The sequence below is a fragment of the Cimex lectularius genome, unplaced genomic scaffold, assembly GCF_000648675.2.
Source record: "Cimex lectularius strain Harlan isolate CLEC.00 unplaced genomic scaffold, Clec_2.1 scaffold156, whole genome shotgun sequence".
Taxonomy (NCBI): domain Eukaryota; kingdom Metazoa; phylum Arthropoda; class Insecta; order Hemiptera; family Cimicidae; genus Cimex; species Cimex lectularius.
The window spans coordinates 728407-742280 of NW_019392760.1; the positions used below are offsets into that span (position 1 = coordinate 728407).

A 13874-nucleotide genomic window follows, 5' to 3' on the forward strand; every position below is an offset into this window, starting at 1 on the left:
AACCCACATCAAACTTTCTTTTCATCCATTGCACTAATAAACAATAATAGAATAGTGCGCTATAATAATTGACAAAACAGGAAAACGCAAGAATGAGCCTGGCCGGTTCCTTTGAACTAACCAACATGCTGCCGCTAGTGAAACTGCAGCGTGTCAGCTACAAAAAACCTGCCACGTTAAACGCTTTAGTCTAAACCACTACATGTGCCCTTACTCTGCCCTGCTAAGAAGAAATGGAATATCCCCAATTTTTTTTTACTTTCTGTTTTTTATCATATTCTTAGGCAAATTTCTTACTGAAAAACATGATAAAATAAGTCCAGAAATATTAAAAATATCAATTTAAAATATAGTCTCATTGTATATTATCTTACAAAGTTTTGAAGGAAATATTAGTAAAAAAAACTATTTCCAAAATTTCACCGTATCTCAATAAAAAGTGTCTTTATTACTAGATAAGATTAATGCATATGTGACTTTTTTTCTTTTCCACTTGGATTACTCCGCTTAAACTCATTTTGTGCATAAAAATCAATTTGTGGGGTGTTGCATTGAACATAAAGAAATGGAAATTCACTGGTATTAATAAAATGTTTCATTACTAATGCTTTATGTACTATTGCATTGCGAAAGTTGTAATAAATTTTAAAAAAAATGGCCCTGCATTCAAACCTGACATAAATGGGCATTTTTTTCAAAAACCAGCATCCCAAGGGGTTGACATGACCTCTGCTAATGTGAACCCTCGTTAAAAAAATAAAAACAATTTAAAAAAAAAACAGATACTCTTTTTCATAAGTAATTATCACCAATCTTTGCTGGTTAAATTTAACGTAACATTTATTTTTTAAAAAAAAGTTAATCTATCAGTAAGTTATAAATTATGAAAAAAAAACTCATCATTATAAAAAAAAGAAGCTGGACAGAAGACATGTCATAACGTTCGAAGTTCTAGGGCAAAAATTTAAAAAAAATTTGGCATCACAACGTAACCGAGGCCATTCAGCAGGTAAACTTCAAAGCTCAATTTCTCAAAACTATCAAAACCGTAGATATGGCATTACCCCTTAGCAAAGGGGGGGCAGTACTTATGAGGTGAATGTATCACATATGTTATCCACTAATTGAAAATGTGATGTATCACAGCATGAATTGTACCACATGAGACGCCCAATAATGTGAATATATTACACTATTATATAAAAAAATACTAATGGGGTAACTGGTATGATGAAACTGTTGTAGGTTGAATAGCACCGGCGATTGATCTGGTAGTTGGACATATAAAGCCATCATGTTTGACAGGAATTTTCATGAGGTTAAAGAAGTATGGGTCAAGCATCTGTTAATAACTGGCAAATTATTGATTTCTCATACTCAGTGATACCTTCTTGCTTTGAACCATTTAAATGTTGTATTTTATAAGTAAAGTTAGTTTTTAACTACCATAGATTTGGAAAGCATAATTTTTCTTTTCATGTGCATCTGCGAAAAATTGGGTGATTTTCTGCTAGGAACCAATTGGAAGGATGAATTTGAAACCAGTCTAAAATGTATATTTTTTAACTCCATATTTTAATATAAATAGAAAACAACAGGACCTAACAATTGATTGAATACAATAGAATTTCTGATATTTATTTATAGGATTTGGTAGTTTTTTGATCACATATGGTCATCAGTGATATTGACATATGATGTTTAGTGTGAGCAAAAGCATTTTGATGTGCATATAAAACATTAGATGTTAAGAGATTTTTCTTTTTCCCAAAGATCCAATCAACAATATTTTCTTTAATTTCTGACATTTATTTGAACAATTTGTATGACAATTTAATAGAAAAAACAACATCCAATATTTTTCTCTTAACTTTATGTATTAACAATATGCTAATATATAACAATCATTTTTTATAATTAAGCGATAATTGTATATTTGTTCTTTAAAAAAAAATCATTGGTGGATTTGGCAAGTGGGTTTTTGTTATCAACCAAAAGATAAATAAAACACAGTAAAGATAAATTAAAGAATAAGTTTTCCTTACTTTTATAACATGAAATAAAAATGTCCATTTACAAGTGGGGAAAAAATAATAAATTGTGAGCAATACAAATACAATCATGTTTAAAATTAACAACAAAATTAAATTTAAACATAATATTTTAAGGATAAAGAGAGCACAAAATGTAAAATTAGTTAATTTCTTGTTAACACCCTCAATCGTGTTTTATTTCACAAATACTGAACCTCTCTTAAAATTTCTCTTACAAAATTATGCAACCTCGTTAACTTGAACCCCACATGATGTTTTTTTTTTTATTTAAATTATTTACTTCTTGCTTTTATCGTAACTTACTAAGTTGTACTAAATAATCAGACCACAAGTTTCTCATTTGCCCCTCCTTTTCAATTCTTTGACTAGCTCGACACCCATTTGTGCAGGGCTTTTCGTTACTACAACACCAGCCTAGAAAAGAAGAGTCGTATGGTGATTAAAGACAATGTGTTTCATTTATTTATTTTTCTATTTTTTTACCTTCTCGAGGGCATTGATTTTATCTTGAGCTCCACCTTTGCCACCTGAAATGATGGCGCCTGCATGCCCCATCCTCCTTCCAGGAGGTGCACTCAAACCGGCAATGAATGAAACTACTGGCTTAGAATTGGGGCCCTTTAACAAATATTTTCAACAATTAAAATTAAAAAAAAAAAAAAAAAAAATTATAGTTGGGCCATTTCAAATTATATTGTCTATTATTACTGCTTCAGCATTTTGCCTTGTTTGATGGTTCAGGTGTGCATACCATCACCCCAAAGGAACACGAACCCGACCAATCTCACAACCATAAAAATTATTATTTTAATGAACTCACAGAGTTGTTTTTTAAAAGATATTCAGCTGCTTGTTCCTCGGCCACACCTCCAATTTCTCCGATGAGAATAATGCTTGATGTTTCTGGGTCGTTGAGGAAAACTTCTAGACAGTCGATGAAATCGGTGCCGTTGAAAGGATCGCCGCCGATTCCAACACAGAGAGTTTGACCTAATCCGACCTGGGCAAAGGCAAAGTTCAATGTTGAATGCTTTTCCCCATAGGAATTACCGATTTTACAACATTACCTGAGTTGTCTGATGAACAGCTTCGTAAGTCAAAGTTCCAGACCTGGAAACAATACCGACTGAACCTCTCTTATGGATGTGACCTGGCATGATACCTATTTTGCACTGAAACGTTAAATTAAACATTTTATTATACAAATAAATATTACATTTCAGTACATTAATAAGTTAGTGCATAACACATTGTACTTTTTCTGTTAATCTTTCTGATCTTTAATAAATACTTTTTGTTACTGGCTGTTAAAATGGTAATATCGTCTTTTGAAGCTCCGTACAATGGTTAATTTTTTTTAATGAGTTGCAACTTCTCTGTTTTTGGGGCAAAAGAAGGACGACAGTCTGAATTCAACTGCACTGAATTCAAACCTGGAACCTTTACCTTACAGTGATTCATTGCCATGTCAACACCTTAACTTAACGGCTACCGACCATAATCGTTTTTGACTATTTCAAAGAAGATCTAGTGGAATGAACTCTTTTTTTTATTTCCTGGCTCCAAAAAGTGCACTGCCCTTAAGGTCCCTTTCTTTGGTTCCTCTTTACTTATTTTTTTAGGCGTTAATATCTCATAGAGTAAACTATTTTTGGATTTATATCCTAAGCCCACATTTCTTATTTTTGTATTTTTTTTTTGTCCATATGTTTCTTCTAGGTAAGTTTTTAATCTTGTGTTATTCCTAGATACAGTCAAATCTTGATAATTCGAAACCCAAAGGAGCACAAAATAATTCGAATTATCAATGCGTTTGAATTATCAAGAGGAAAGATAAAAATTATTAACATTTTTAAAGATTCTTATGTAAATTGTGCATATATAAAACATCAGTTTTGTCAACAGTGAACATTGTTGTGCACTATAAAAAAAAACTCATGAAGGTTTAAATGATTTTCCAAAATGACCAATTTTGAAAACACATTGACAAAACACTAAACTCCATATATAACAAATTACAAAAAAAAATCGAAGAATTAGACTGCAAGGAAGTAAGAAATACGTGGAAATTTAGAGGAACATTACAAAGAATAAGTTCAAATTATGAAGAAGGGAAGAGGCTCCATTTCGATTAATAGAATGCACTCTCTACCCTTGTTATTATTGTATTAACAAGTGAATCAAAATACACAGATTTTTTTTTCAATTTACCAAAGTCATTTACTGAGGAGTTCATATTATCAAGAAATTCTTTATTATCAAGTTTCAAATTAACAAGTACCGATTGTACTCGGTTTGCTTTTCTTTGTGACACTCATATTTTCACACGACTTTTCTACTAATTTGTCTTTGCAAAGCATTAAATTATTATATAAGCAGGAATTTCATGAAGGGACCAGAAATGTTTCTTGTCCAAATATCAAACAACAAAGAGATGTGACAAATTCATAACCATTTGATTTAAAATGACGATAAAAATATTCATAAATAGGCATATTCCTGTTTCCGTCAGTCTGTCAGGAAAATGAATGGTTAGGACGTCTGATTCATATTCCCTTCACTAGCAGTTCTGGTTTCAAATCTTTGTATAACCCTTGAACTTTGATGAGAAAAAATTGACAAAAGGTATTTTGAAGTGGTCCTGAATGACTGAAATTACTTTACTTTCATTCAAATGCAAAGGTAATATTTAAAAAAAAAAAATCACAGCAGAATTTGAATTTTTTGAGATAAGTATTATTTGCATAAAGATTACCACCATATTATCTTAAGATTTTTAAAACATAAATACAGAAAAATATTAAAAAATGACATATTTTTGATCATTTTCTTTCCTTTGTTCTTTCCTTGTCGAAAATGTACTCGATATTAGTGATAAATGTTTATTTGTGCCAAATATCAAATTCCTAAAATACCAATTAAATCTCAGAAATGTTGATATTCGAAACGATTTTTGTTTATTCTATACAAGTATACTTTCAGAAAAGTACAATCCTCTTAATTTCAGCAGGGCTGACATTACAGTTTAACAGTGGTTTCAACGTGTTTGTACACTACTTACTTATCTCACTATAAAGAAAGGCAAAAAAATAGAGAGAGAAAACGTGTTCACCTTGAGATAAAGTCACAAGCAAAAAATAAAAACACATTCCATTCATTGATCATTTTTGAACTAAACTGGTAACAATTCGTACCGAGTCTATAATTTATTTAAAAAAATATTTTTTTTCTAGTTTCATAACAGACAATTTAAAAAAATTATACCAATTCTGGTGCGATGATTCCGGGACAATTGGGCCCAATAAGTCTCGATTTGTTCTGACGGATGAGACGGTGTTTTACCCTGACCATGTCTTGTTGCGGGATGCCTTCCGTGATGCAGACAATTAACGGCATTTCGGCGTCAAGGGCCTCGAATATGGCCTTGGCCGCTCCAGGAGGAGGGACGTATATGACAGTGGCATCAGCCCCTGTCGCTTCTTTAGCCTGCAAGTTAAACGTTAAAAATCTCCGTTGAATCTCTCACGGGTGCAATTTTCAACACAAACCTCTTTTACAAAGTTGAAAACGGGGAGGTCCAAATGTTTCTTTCCTCCCTTGCCGGGAGAGACGCCGCCGACGAGTTTCGTACCATACTCGATCGCTTGCTGACTGTGGAAAGTGCCCTGTTTCCCAGTGAATCCCTGGCAGATAACTTTTGTTTCTTTAGTCAGCAGTAAATTTTTCCTCGTCTCGGCGTAAAGTGAGTTTGAACGAATCCCACTCAAGTTCTTAACTGCGAACAAGAAAATTATTATTCTTTATTCGTGGAATATTAATCAATTTTGATCTTCTATTAAATCTCTAACCAGTTATTTTTATCAAGCTGTTGTACAATACAAAAATAGAAATAGGTTAAACAAATATAACATATTTTACTATTACTTCTGAAAACATTTTATTACAGGATATAATAAAATTATCAACCATAGGGCCGATAAAAATATTTGTTGTTTAGAATATTATTGCAAAATTTGATAACCAAGACCGTTTAAGTGCCGAGTGTAGTGCAGATTAAATACTCCAGGGTATTCATTGAAAAATTCAAGTGTCAAGAGACCTGCTACCCCAAAAATCATCATCAACAAATAAATGGATGGTAAGTTGAAACAAAAACACCTGAAGTAAGAGCAATTCATAGAAATCATGAGTAATAGGACAGTTATAAAAAACATAAAACAAAAGTTAATAGTAGTACTTGATAGTAAGAAATTAATTATTAACTCCTTTAACCCAATAGCGCACAGACTATAAGATGATCTACAGACAACTGATTTGTGTAAAATCCACTAACCTTCGAATCTCAAAGAACATCTTCAGCCTTCTGAGAGAGCCTGGTCTCTCTTGCCCTACATAGAGCTGACCACAGCATTCTTGCGAAAATAAAAGAAGCTGCAAAGACCTGTCGTTCACTGGTGTTATTACCATAGATGTCCTTTTGACCTATTAATATATTCTAGACTAAGTATAACAGGTTTAATTTGAGATATTTTTTCCATCGGTGTTTATTTGTTAAGAATTTCTTATTAATTTTTGTTAAAATTTCAAGGTTTCTACTAATTAATAATAATTTTTTGTTGTCCCTATTACAGTTTAAAATTTAAGAGTATCATTAAAAACTAGTTTTTTTTTATTTTTTACTTCTGGTTTACTTTTCTTTAAAACTTCTATAATCAATCAAGTATGTTTTTCTTTCTTTCTTTGGTCTACAAAATTAATCTAGTCTGAATGAATCTAAATGAATTTTTTAATTTGAAGCCATTAATGGATGGCTGGTCAATAAAAGGCTATTACTAAAAATTTGAAAATAAGTTCACAAGTTATAGGTCACTGTATCTTGAGTGGGTATATGCTGTTTTCATAGCAAAATATCCAATTTTTGCAAATGCTATAAAACATTCTTAAGTGTGACAATGCAAGACGACAACTCATTAAATGAAAAATGTAAATGCCCTCACATTATTCATGACATGGTATATGCTATTCTGGAGAAAAAAAAGCCATATTGTGTGACTTAATTCTTGAGGTAATGAACCTGTAATTTGGCCATTTTTGTTCATTTTGGACTTCCTACCTAACCTCACTGTTTTGGTCTGTCAGATACGATTCGGCTTTGAATTATCTTCAGCGATAGGTCTCTCACCCCATAAAAACGGAGCGAAGCCAAAACACATCTGACGGAACAACAGCAGCAAGGACAAGCAGACTAAAAAGATTATAAATGAACAAACTACAAAAAGTTTTACATTGGATAGTTTTTTTTTTAAAGCTGGGCAATCAGACAAAAAAATACCTTATCTAATTTACTAAAACAATATTTTATGTACCAAAGTTCAATAGTGTGATAAAACCCATGCAAAAGTAAATCAATTAGTAAAAAGGTGAGAAAAATCCAACATTTGATGCTGTGAAAGCTAAAAAATTGTAAAATAACAGAACCTTATCAAAACAAAAATTCTACAATTTGTTAAAAGGTGAGAATTGGTTAAATTTAGATAATTAACTTCAGCGTTGAAAGCTGAGAGTGTTTAAATCTAAGAAACAACCTAGGTCATGGCAACTCAATAGGCTGCCAATTTTTACCATCATAAATCATGTTGTGCGTAACAATAATAAATTAATTGTAATAAAATGTATACAGTTTTCTTGCTGCAACTGATTGGGAAACTATTTCACACCCTCATCAGTGAAGAAATTTCACTATAATCATAATGATAGCTTCTGTTGATCAAGTTTAAGCGAGTTAACGCTTTGACCGATTTTGAGAGTGACTTGGTGAATTATTTCTATCTATATATATTTGATATATTGTATCAAATTATTTATATATGGTAATTTAAATATTAATCTTCCTGAAAATAGACAAAACAAAAAGAAAAATACACAAATATATTAATAATCACAGTGGATTTAATTACAATTACAGCAAATTTATCAATTTTAAAATAAAATGATTTGTAATCAGACACCTTCCAACACATGTTAAAATGTTAGTAAATTTTCTGTCTTATAGATGATAGAATCTCTATAAAGTTATTTCTGTATTTTATAAAGTGACCTTCTCCATACACTATTAATGCGTCTACTCCCTGTGTCAGTCGGCCAAGGTCACGCATTTAAACAACTAAAAAGGAGGAAGACAACAAAGCAAATATTTGCGACTTCTTATAATTGGAAACAAAAGAAAAACATACACAAATAAATATTGTGTCGTCGAAAAGTACAAGCACCGAGAAAAATACTCCATATTAATTTAAATAATTATCAACACTACTTGCAAATTTTTCAAGGATAAGCCTGATACAAGGACGGCGTTAAGTAAATAAAAGAATTTTTTCTTCACTAAAATACTTATACCTGAAACAGTAATTTATAAATAATATAAATTAACTATTCTTTTTATCTAAGGTCTTTGGTTGAGATGAAAAATTAGTGTCACGAGAGGGATTCGAACCCACGACCTTCGGCTCAATACGCCGCTGCTCTAACCACTTGAGCTATCGTTATTTCGATCCCCTCAGAAACCAATTTTTCATCTTAACTAAAAACCTTAGATAAAAAGAATAATTAATTGGAGTAAGTAATACGGTCAATTATGACCACGAAACAAGTATGGATTAATATAAATTAACTTTAAACATAAACATAATTTTCTTTATTTTATGAATGTGCTTGTTAATTAAGAACTGGCAGTAACAGATTTCAAACTTAGATTTCTTGCCAAATTATAATTTAAATGTATCAATATTATATTTTTATATATTTTAAAAAAATATCACAGTTAACTAATCATGAGGGAGGTTAGAGAAGAATATGCTGGTAGAAATGTACAATGAAAGAAAGCTTTATTTAATGGAGCATATTGAAGATGTTTGTAATGTAGCACATTCTCCTACAATAAATATCTATATAATTTATAGATCTTTAATCTTAACCGGTTTTTAGTAAATATTAATTTTTATGCAGATATGAGATGAAAAATTAATTTCATGAGCAGGACTCGAACCCACGACATCCAGGTGCTCTCCGTAACTCTCTAGAGCATAGCTCAAGTGATAGAGCACTGAGGTATTAATCCCGATGTTGTGGATTCCCGTGTTTGATAATAAGGTAACTGTTTAACATGCAGATGGTGGAAGCTTCCACGAAGAGTCAGAGGTCAGCAGTTGTCCAAAATGCAAAAAAATTTTCAGAATAACTACTACTTTTATTGTAACTTTTGGCACAATAAAACCAATCACACACACTTCATGCATGTTATATTAATTACTGTCCAATGCTTGCCTTTCACTTAACTTAGATTATCAAGGGATGAACATTTTTATAACAAAAAATTGACATTGCATAAATGAGCTAAAACACCTTTTCATCGTTCCAACCTGATGACTCACAATTAATCAAGAAACTTATGTAAGATAATTTGGAAGATTTTCTTGGAGAAAACACTCCAATAATTTCTTAAAATTCTTGACACTTCCTAAACATTTGATCAAATCTTCATGCAATATAATAATGCTGTTAATGTGCAAATTTCTAGACAATTCACCAAACATTTAAAAAATTTTGGTTAATCGGTTTAGTTAATAAATAGGTAAGAAAGGGGAAAGAAAGGATGGTCTTACAGTCAGGGCTGGCAAATCTCATTTAAACTGAAATTCTCATTTAAGCTTGAATCTGATAAACTTTGCAAAGCTGCAAAAAGTGACAAAGCTATCTCATATATCTTTTATCAGTTGATTTTTGACTTTAGTTTACACGGAAGTTTAAATGACTGTTGCATTACATATTACAAACAAAAAGCCTCAGCAGCAATTTCCAGAACGATCGACCAATAATATAAGGTAAAAAGATTTCTTATTTTTAGATATTCTGTTGATACTGAGGTCTGTGAGGAGATCAATATGTTTCAGCTTCTCTTCATCCTCACTAGGGTATCAGATCAACCAAACCAGTGAGGATAGGCAGGATAATTTGATATGAGCAAACTACAAAAAAGACTGTATTAAAGCTGGGTCATGTGTAATGATACACAAGGTTCCATATTTAAAAAAAGTTTTATCTTGGTCAATTTAACGTTAGTTTGGGGGTTGTTCATGCACCCTCAGATGGGTTATGCCCTGGTCTGCAGGAAGGTTTTTCCGGGTATGAATTGTTAAGGTTTTTTATCCTCAGTCATCTGAAGCATTCTGTTAATAAACTAGCTAGGGTATCGTGCCTGTCAGTCTAGGGGCCTCTGAAGGCTCTAATTAGAATGGCTGAATTTACGTTTAACGTAAAACATAAAATCTTGTACTTGTCAGCTTTACTAAAGCTAGTTTGTTGAAAGACACCAAGTCCCATGTTTAAACAAAAGAAAATTTGCTAGTATAAAGGTGAGCAATGTGACAGCTGTCAATAATTGTCATATAATTAGGCAGATTTGTTGAAATCTGATAAGGTAAATTGATTAATTAAAATGCTGGGTTTTTTATATAATATATATATTACCATATTATTTTGATTAATTATTCTTTTCATCTTGACCAAGACCTAAGATAAAAAGAATAATTATTTGAATTAATATGAATAATATTTCCATTATAAAAAATGGCAAAAAGGAGAGAAAATTCGAAAGGTAGGTTGGGATGGGAAGTTGGTATTCGAGTGGATCAAAGTCACGATAGTGCAAGTGATAGAGCAGCGGTGTATTGAGTCAAAGGTTGAGGGTTAATATCTTACATAAAGATTAATTAACTGAAACAAATATTATTTATTGTTTGGTTGTCTCTGGTCAGTCTTGACTGCTTATCCTCACTGGATGAAAGATGAAGCTGACGACTTCTATATTTGCTAATAATAATAAACTATAATTATTAATAATAATTAATAATTATAATATAGTTTGGCCAATTTGTTAAAATTATAATTATAATAGTGTGGCGTCTGAATTTCATTCAAACCTCACCAACAAAGTCATCCTGAGCTATCTTTCAATCAGGTCAATCACAACGCATTAAAAATTAATGTCTTTTTTGACATTTTCGTGTCATTATAAAATAAATGTCAAACAATTGATGACTGACGTATCATTTGCTCAACTGCCTGATAACTACATTTAACTTTGCCAATTTGTTAATATTACAAATGATGAGGTGTTTTCTAGAAATACCAAATTGATAAAATATCAAGACAAACTTCACCAACGAAGACATCAATGCAAATTTTTGATCATACCAACCATAACAGATCAAAGATGAATCTGATGACTCTTCTATCATTTGCTCGATTACCTGATAATTGTGCCATATATAATTTGGCCAATTTGTTGAGATAATCAGTTTTAAGACCGGGACAAACCAGTTGATCCAGACAAACCTCACTGATAAATTCACCCTGAGAAATCTGTCTAACAGACTTATCACGACACATCCAATCTGAAGACTGATCATTTTACCAATTCTCTGATTGTTGGATAACATATAATTTGTGAGATTTATTGATACAAATGACATTATAGTTTAAGGCCCAGAGCAAACTATTTTGATTGAGACAAAGCTTACTGCTAAAATCATCATGAGATATCTGTCAATCAGACTTACCACGACACAACAAACTGAAATTGATAACTGATCAGATCAATTCCCTGATTAGAGTATAATAATTTGGTAGATTTATTGATACAATTCATATTATAGTTTTAAGGCCCAGGACAAACTAATTTTATCGAGACAAACCTCACTGCTAAAGCCAACCTGAGATATCTGTCAATACGACTTATCACTACAAAACAAAGATAAAACGGATGCCTGATGATTCGATCAATTCCCGGATCGTTGATGATTGATTTACATAATCTACGTGCAGTGTTAATGCCCAGGAGAATCCAATTTGATCCACACAACCTCATTGCTAAAGTAAGCTAGAGATATCTGGCAATAAGACTTATCATTACAAAACAAAGATGAAACTGTTGACTGATGATTCGATCAATTCCCTGATCGTTGATGATTTACATAATTTACATACACTGTTAACGCCCAGGAGAATCCAATTTGATCAACACAACCTCATTGCTAAAGTCAGCCTGAGATATCAGTTAATAAGACTTATCATTACAAAACAAAGATGAAATTGATGATTCAATCAATTCCCTGATCGTTAATGATTGATTTATATAATTTATGTGCAGTGTTAATGCCCAAGAAAAACCAATTTGTCCGAGACAAAACTCACTGACTTGTGACTCACTTTTCATCAGCTTGACTTGTTGGTCGATATTTTTAGTTTTTCACCAATTGTCATTGAAAACTAATTTTCTTGGTCTTGTAAGAACAGATTTTGTACATTTTTTAAATTCTTTTGTATGAAAATAGGTAGTGCTGGGCAAAAGATGGTTGATGGGTGTGTGCTTCCAAATTCCAATTGTGATTGTTTATAAGATTATGCTGATAATTGTCCAATAATCGAGTGGGGACGCTAGAGTTCCTTTATCTGGGAGATTAATGTGTTTACATGTCTATTAAATCAAAACGCAATAATGTGTAAAAGTGGGTTTGGTAATATCCGTTGTTATAAAATTGGATTTTTTCATATTGTTATTTTTAAATAGAAGGATGTTTGAAAGAAGTTGTGTGAAAGGGTTAAAAATCAGGAGGAAAAAATAGATAATTTTGCGCAGTGTGACGAGTTAAAAGCTCAGATAAGAAAAGTTAAGGCCAAAATGAAAAACTGGGCGGCGATTCCGGCGAAGTGAAAGTGCGAAGTATGAAAAAAGAAAAACGGGCCAAAATAAATATAACACTCAATATGGCTCACCAACAAATTTAGAAAAGACGGTCCTGCTCGCTGCCATTTCTCAAAGCGTCGTCAGGTCGAGTTTCGTCGTAAGGTAAGAACGGCTCGGCCTTCGAATTGGGGAAAAACGGACCTTTAACGCTCGCTGTCGCACGAGAACCGTCTGCTCTGCCGTCTGGCCCAAATCAGGGATTTTATCAGGTTCCTTTTTTTCCCCCCGGTTCGTCCTCGAGTGAAAGTCTGCTGGTTTGGGTTGCACTGCCAATCTCGGACTCCCCGACCAGCCGACCAGCTGATCACGACCGTGCCGCAACTCCAAGGCGGTTCGCCTCCCTGGCACGATTTTCCCCTCTTTCCTACCAAGACGGAAATTATTATATAAAACATTTATTAATCCATTTAAAAAAAATCCCTTTTAAGAAAAACTATAAAGCTTTCTATTAAAATCGATAGAAATTTGGTTGACTGTCGCGAAATAGGGAAATTTACTGGGTGTCGATAATGGGCACATTTTCGTCAGTCTATAGAACGACTCTAGTGATTGCAGTTGTCGCCAAATTTGAAAATTTTGTCTTATTTGATCCCATCATAAAACTATCATTATTACAATTTTGCACAAAATAAATTGTTACGTGTAAATATGTACATATAATTAATAATATTATATATATAATTTTGCACTCTCAGGGCAAAATATTAATTAATTATTTTAATTCCGATGAAATTTATATAAATTAATGTATTGATTGTCCAGCTACATTGGAATTACATCGCAATATCTGGAAAAAGTGAAAAAACAACACATCTATGACTGTAAGACACCAAAAACCAATCCCACAGCATTAGTCACACACTATTTTAAAAAACAACACAACTTTGATTTCGACAAAATACAAATACTAAATACGAATAGAACAAATACAAACTCAACTTTCTAGAAAAGGTTTACATCAACAGAAAGTCACAAACACGCAGGACATTAATTACAGAACAGATGCATGCAAACTC

At 32.2% G+C, this 13874-nt stretch overlaps 1 protein-coding gene across 1 annotated transcript; it reads right to left on the reverse strand.

The window, feature by feature from the left end:
• Positions 1 to 1556: 1556 nt before the first annotated feature.
• On the reverse strand, positions 1557 to 13172 carry LOC106669868 (succinate--CoA ligase [ADP/GDP-forming] subunit alpha, mitochondrial). The gene is made up of 7 exons (XM_014399691.2): positions 12888 to 13172; positions 5603 to 5829; positions 5319 to 5540; positions 3122 to 3226; positions 2875 to 3054; positions 2538 to 2672; positions 1557 to 2468 (listed from the first exon to the last, which is right to left on the reverse strand). Exons 1-7 carry the CDS (start codon positions 12922 to 12924, stop codon positions 2391 to 2393), a joined length of 984 nt encoding a protein of 327 aa, XP_014255177.1. The 5' UTR covers positions 12925 to 13172; the 3' UTR covers positions 1557 to 2390.
• Between the last annotated feature and the right edge of the window lie 702 nt (positions 13173 to 13874).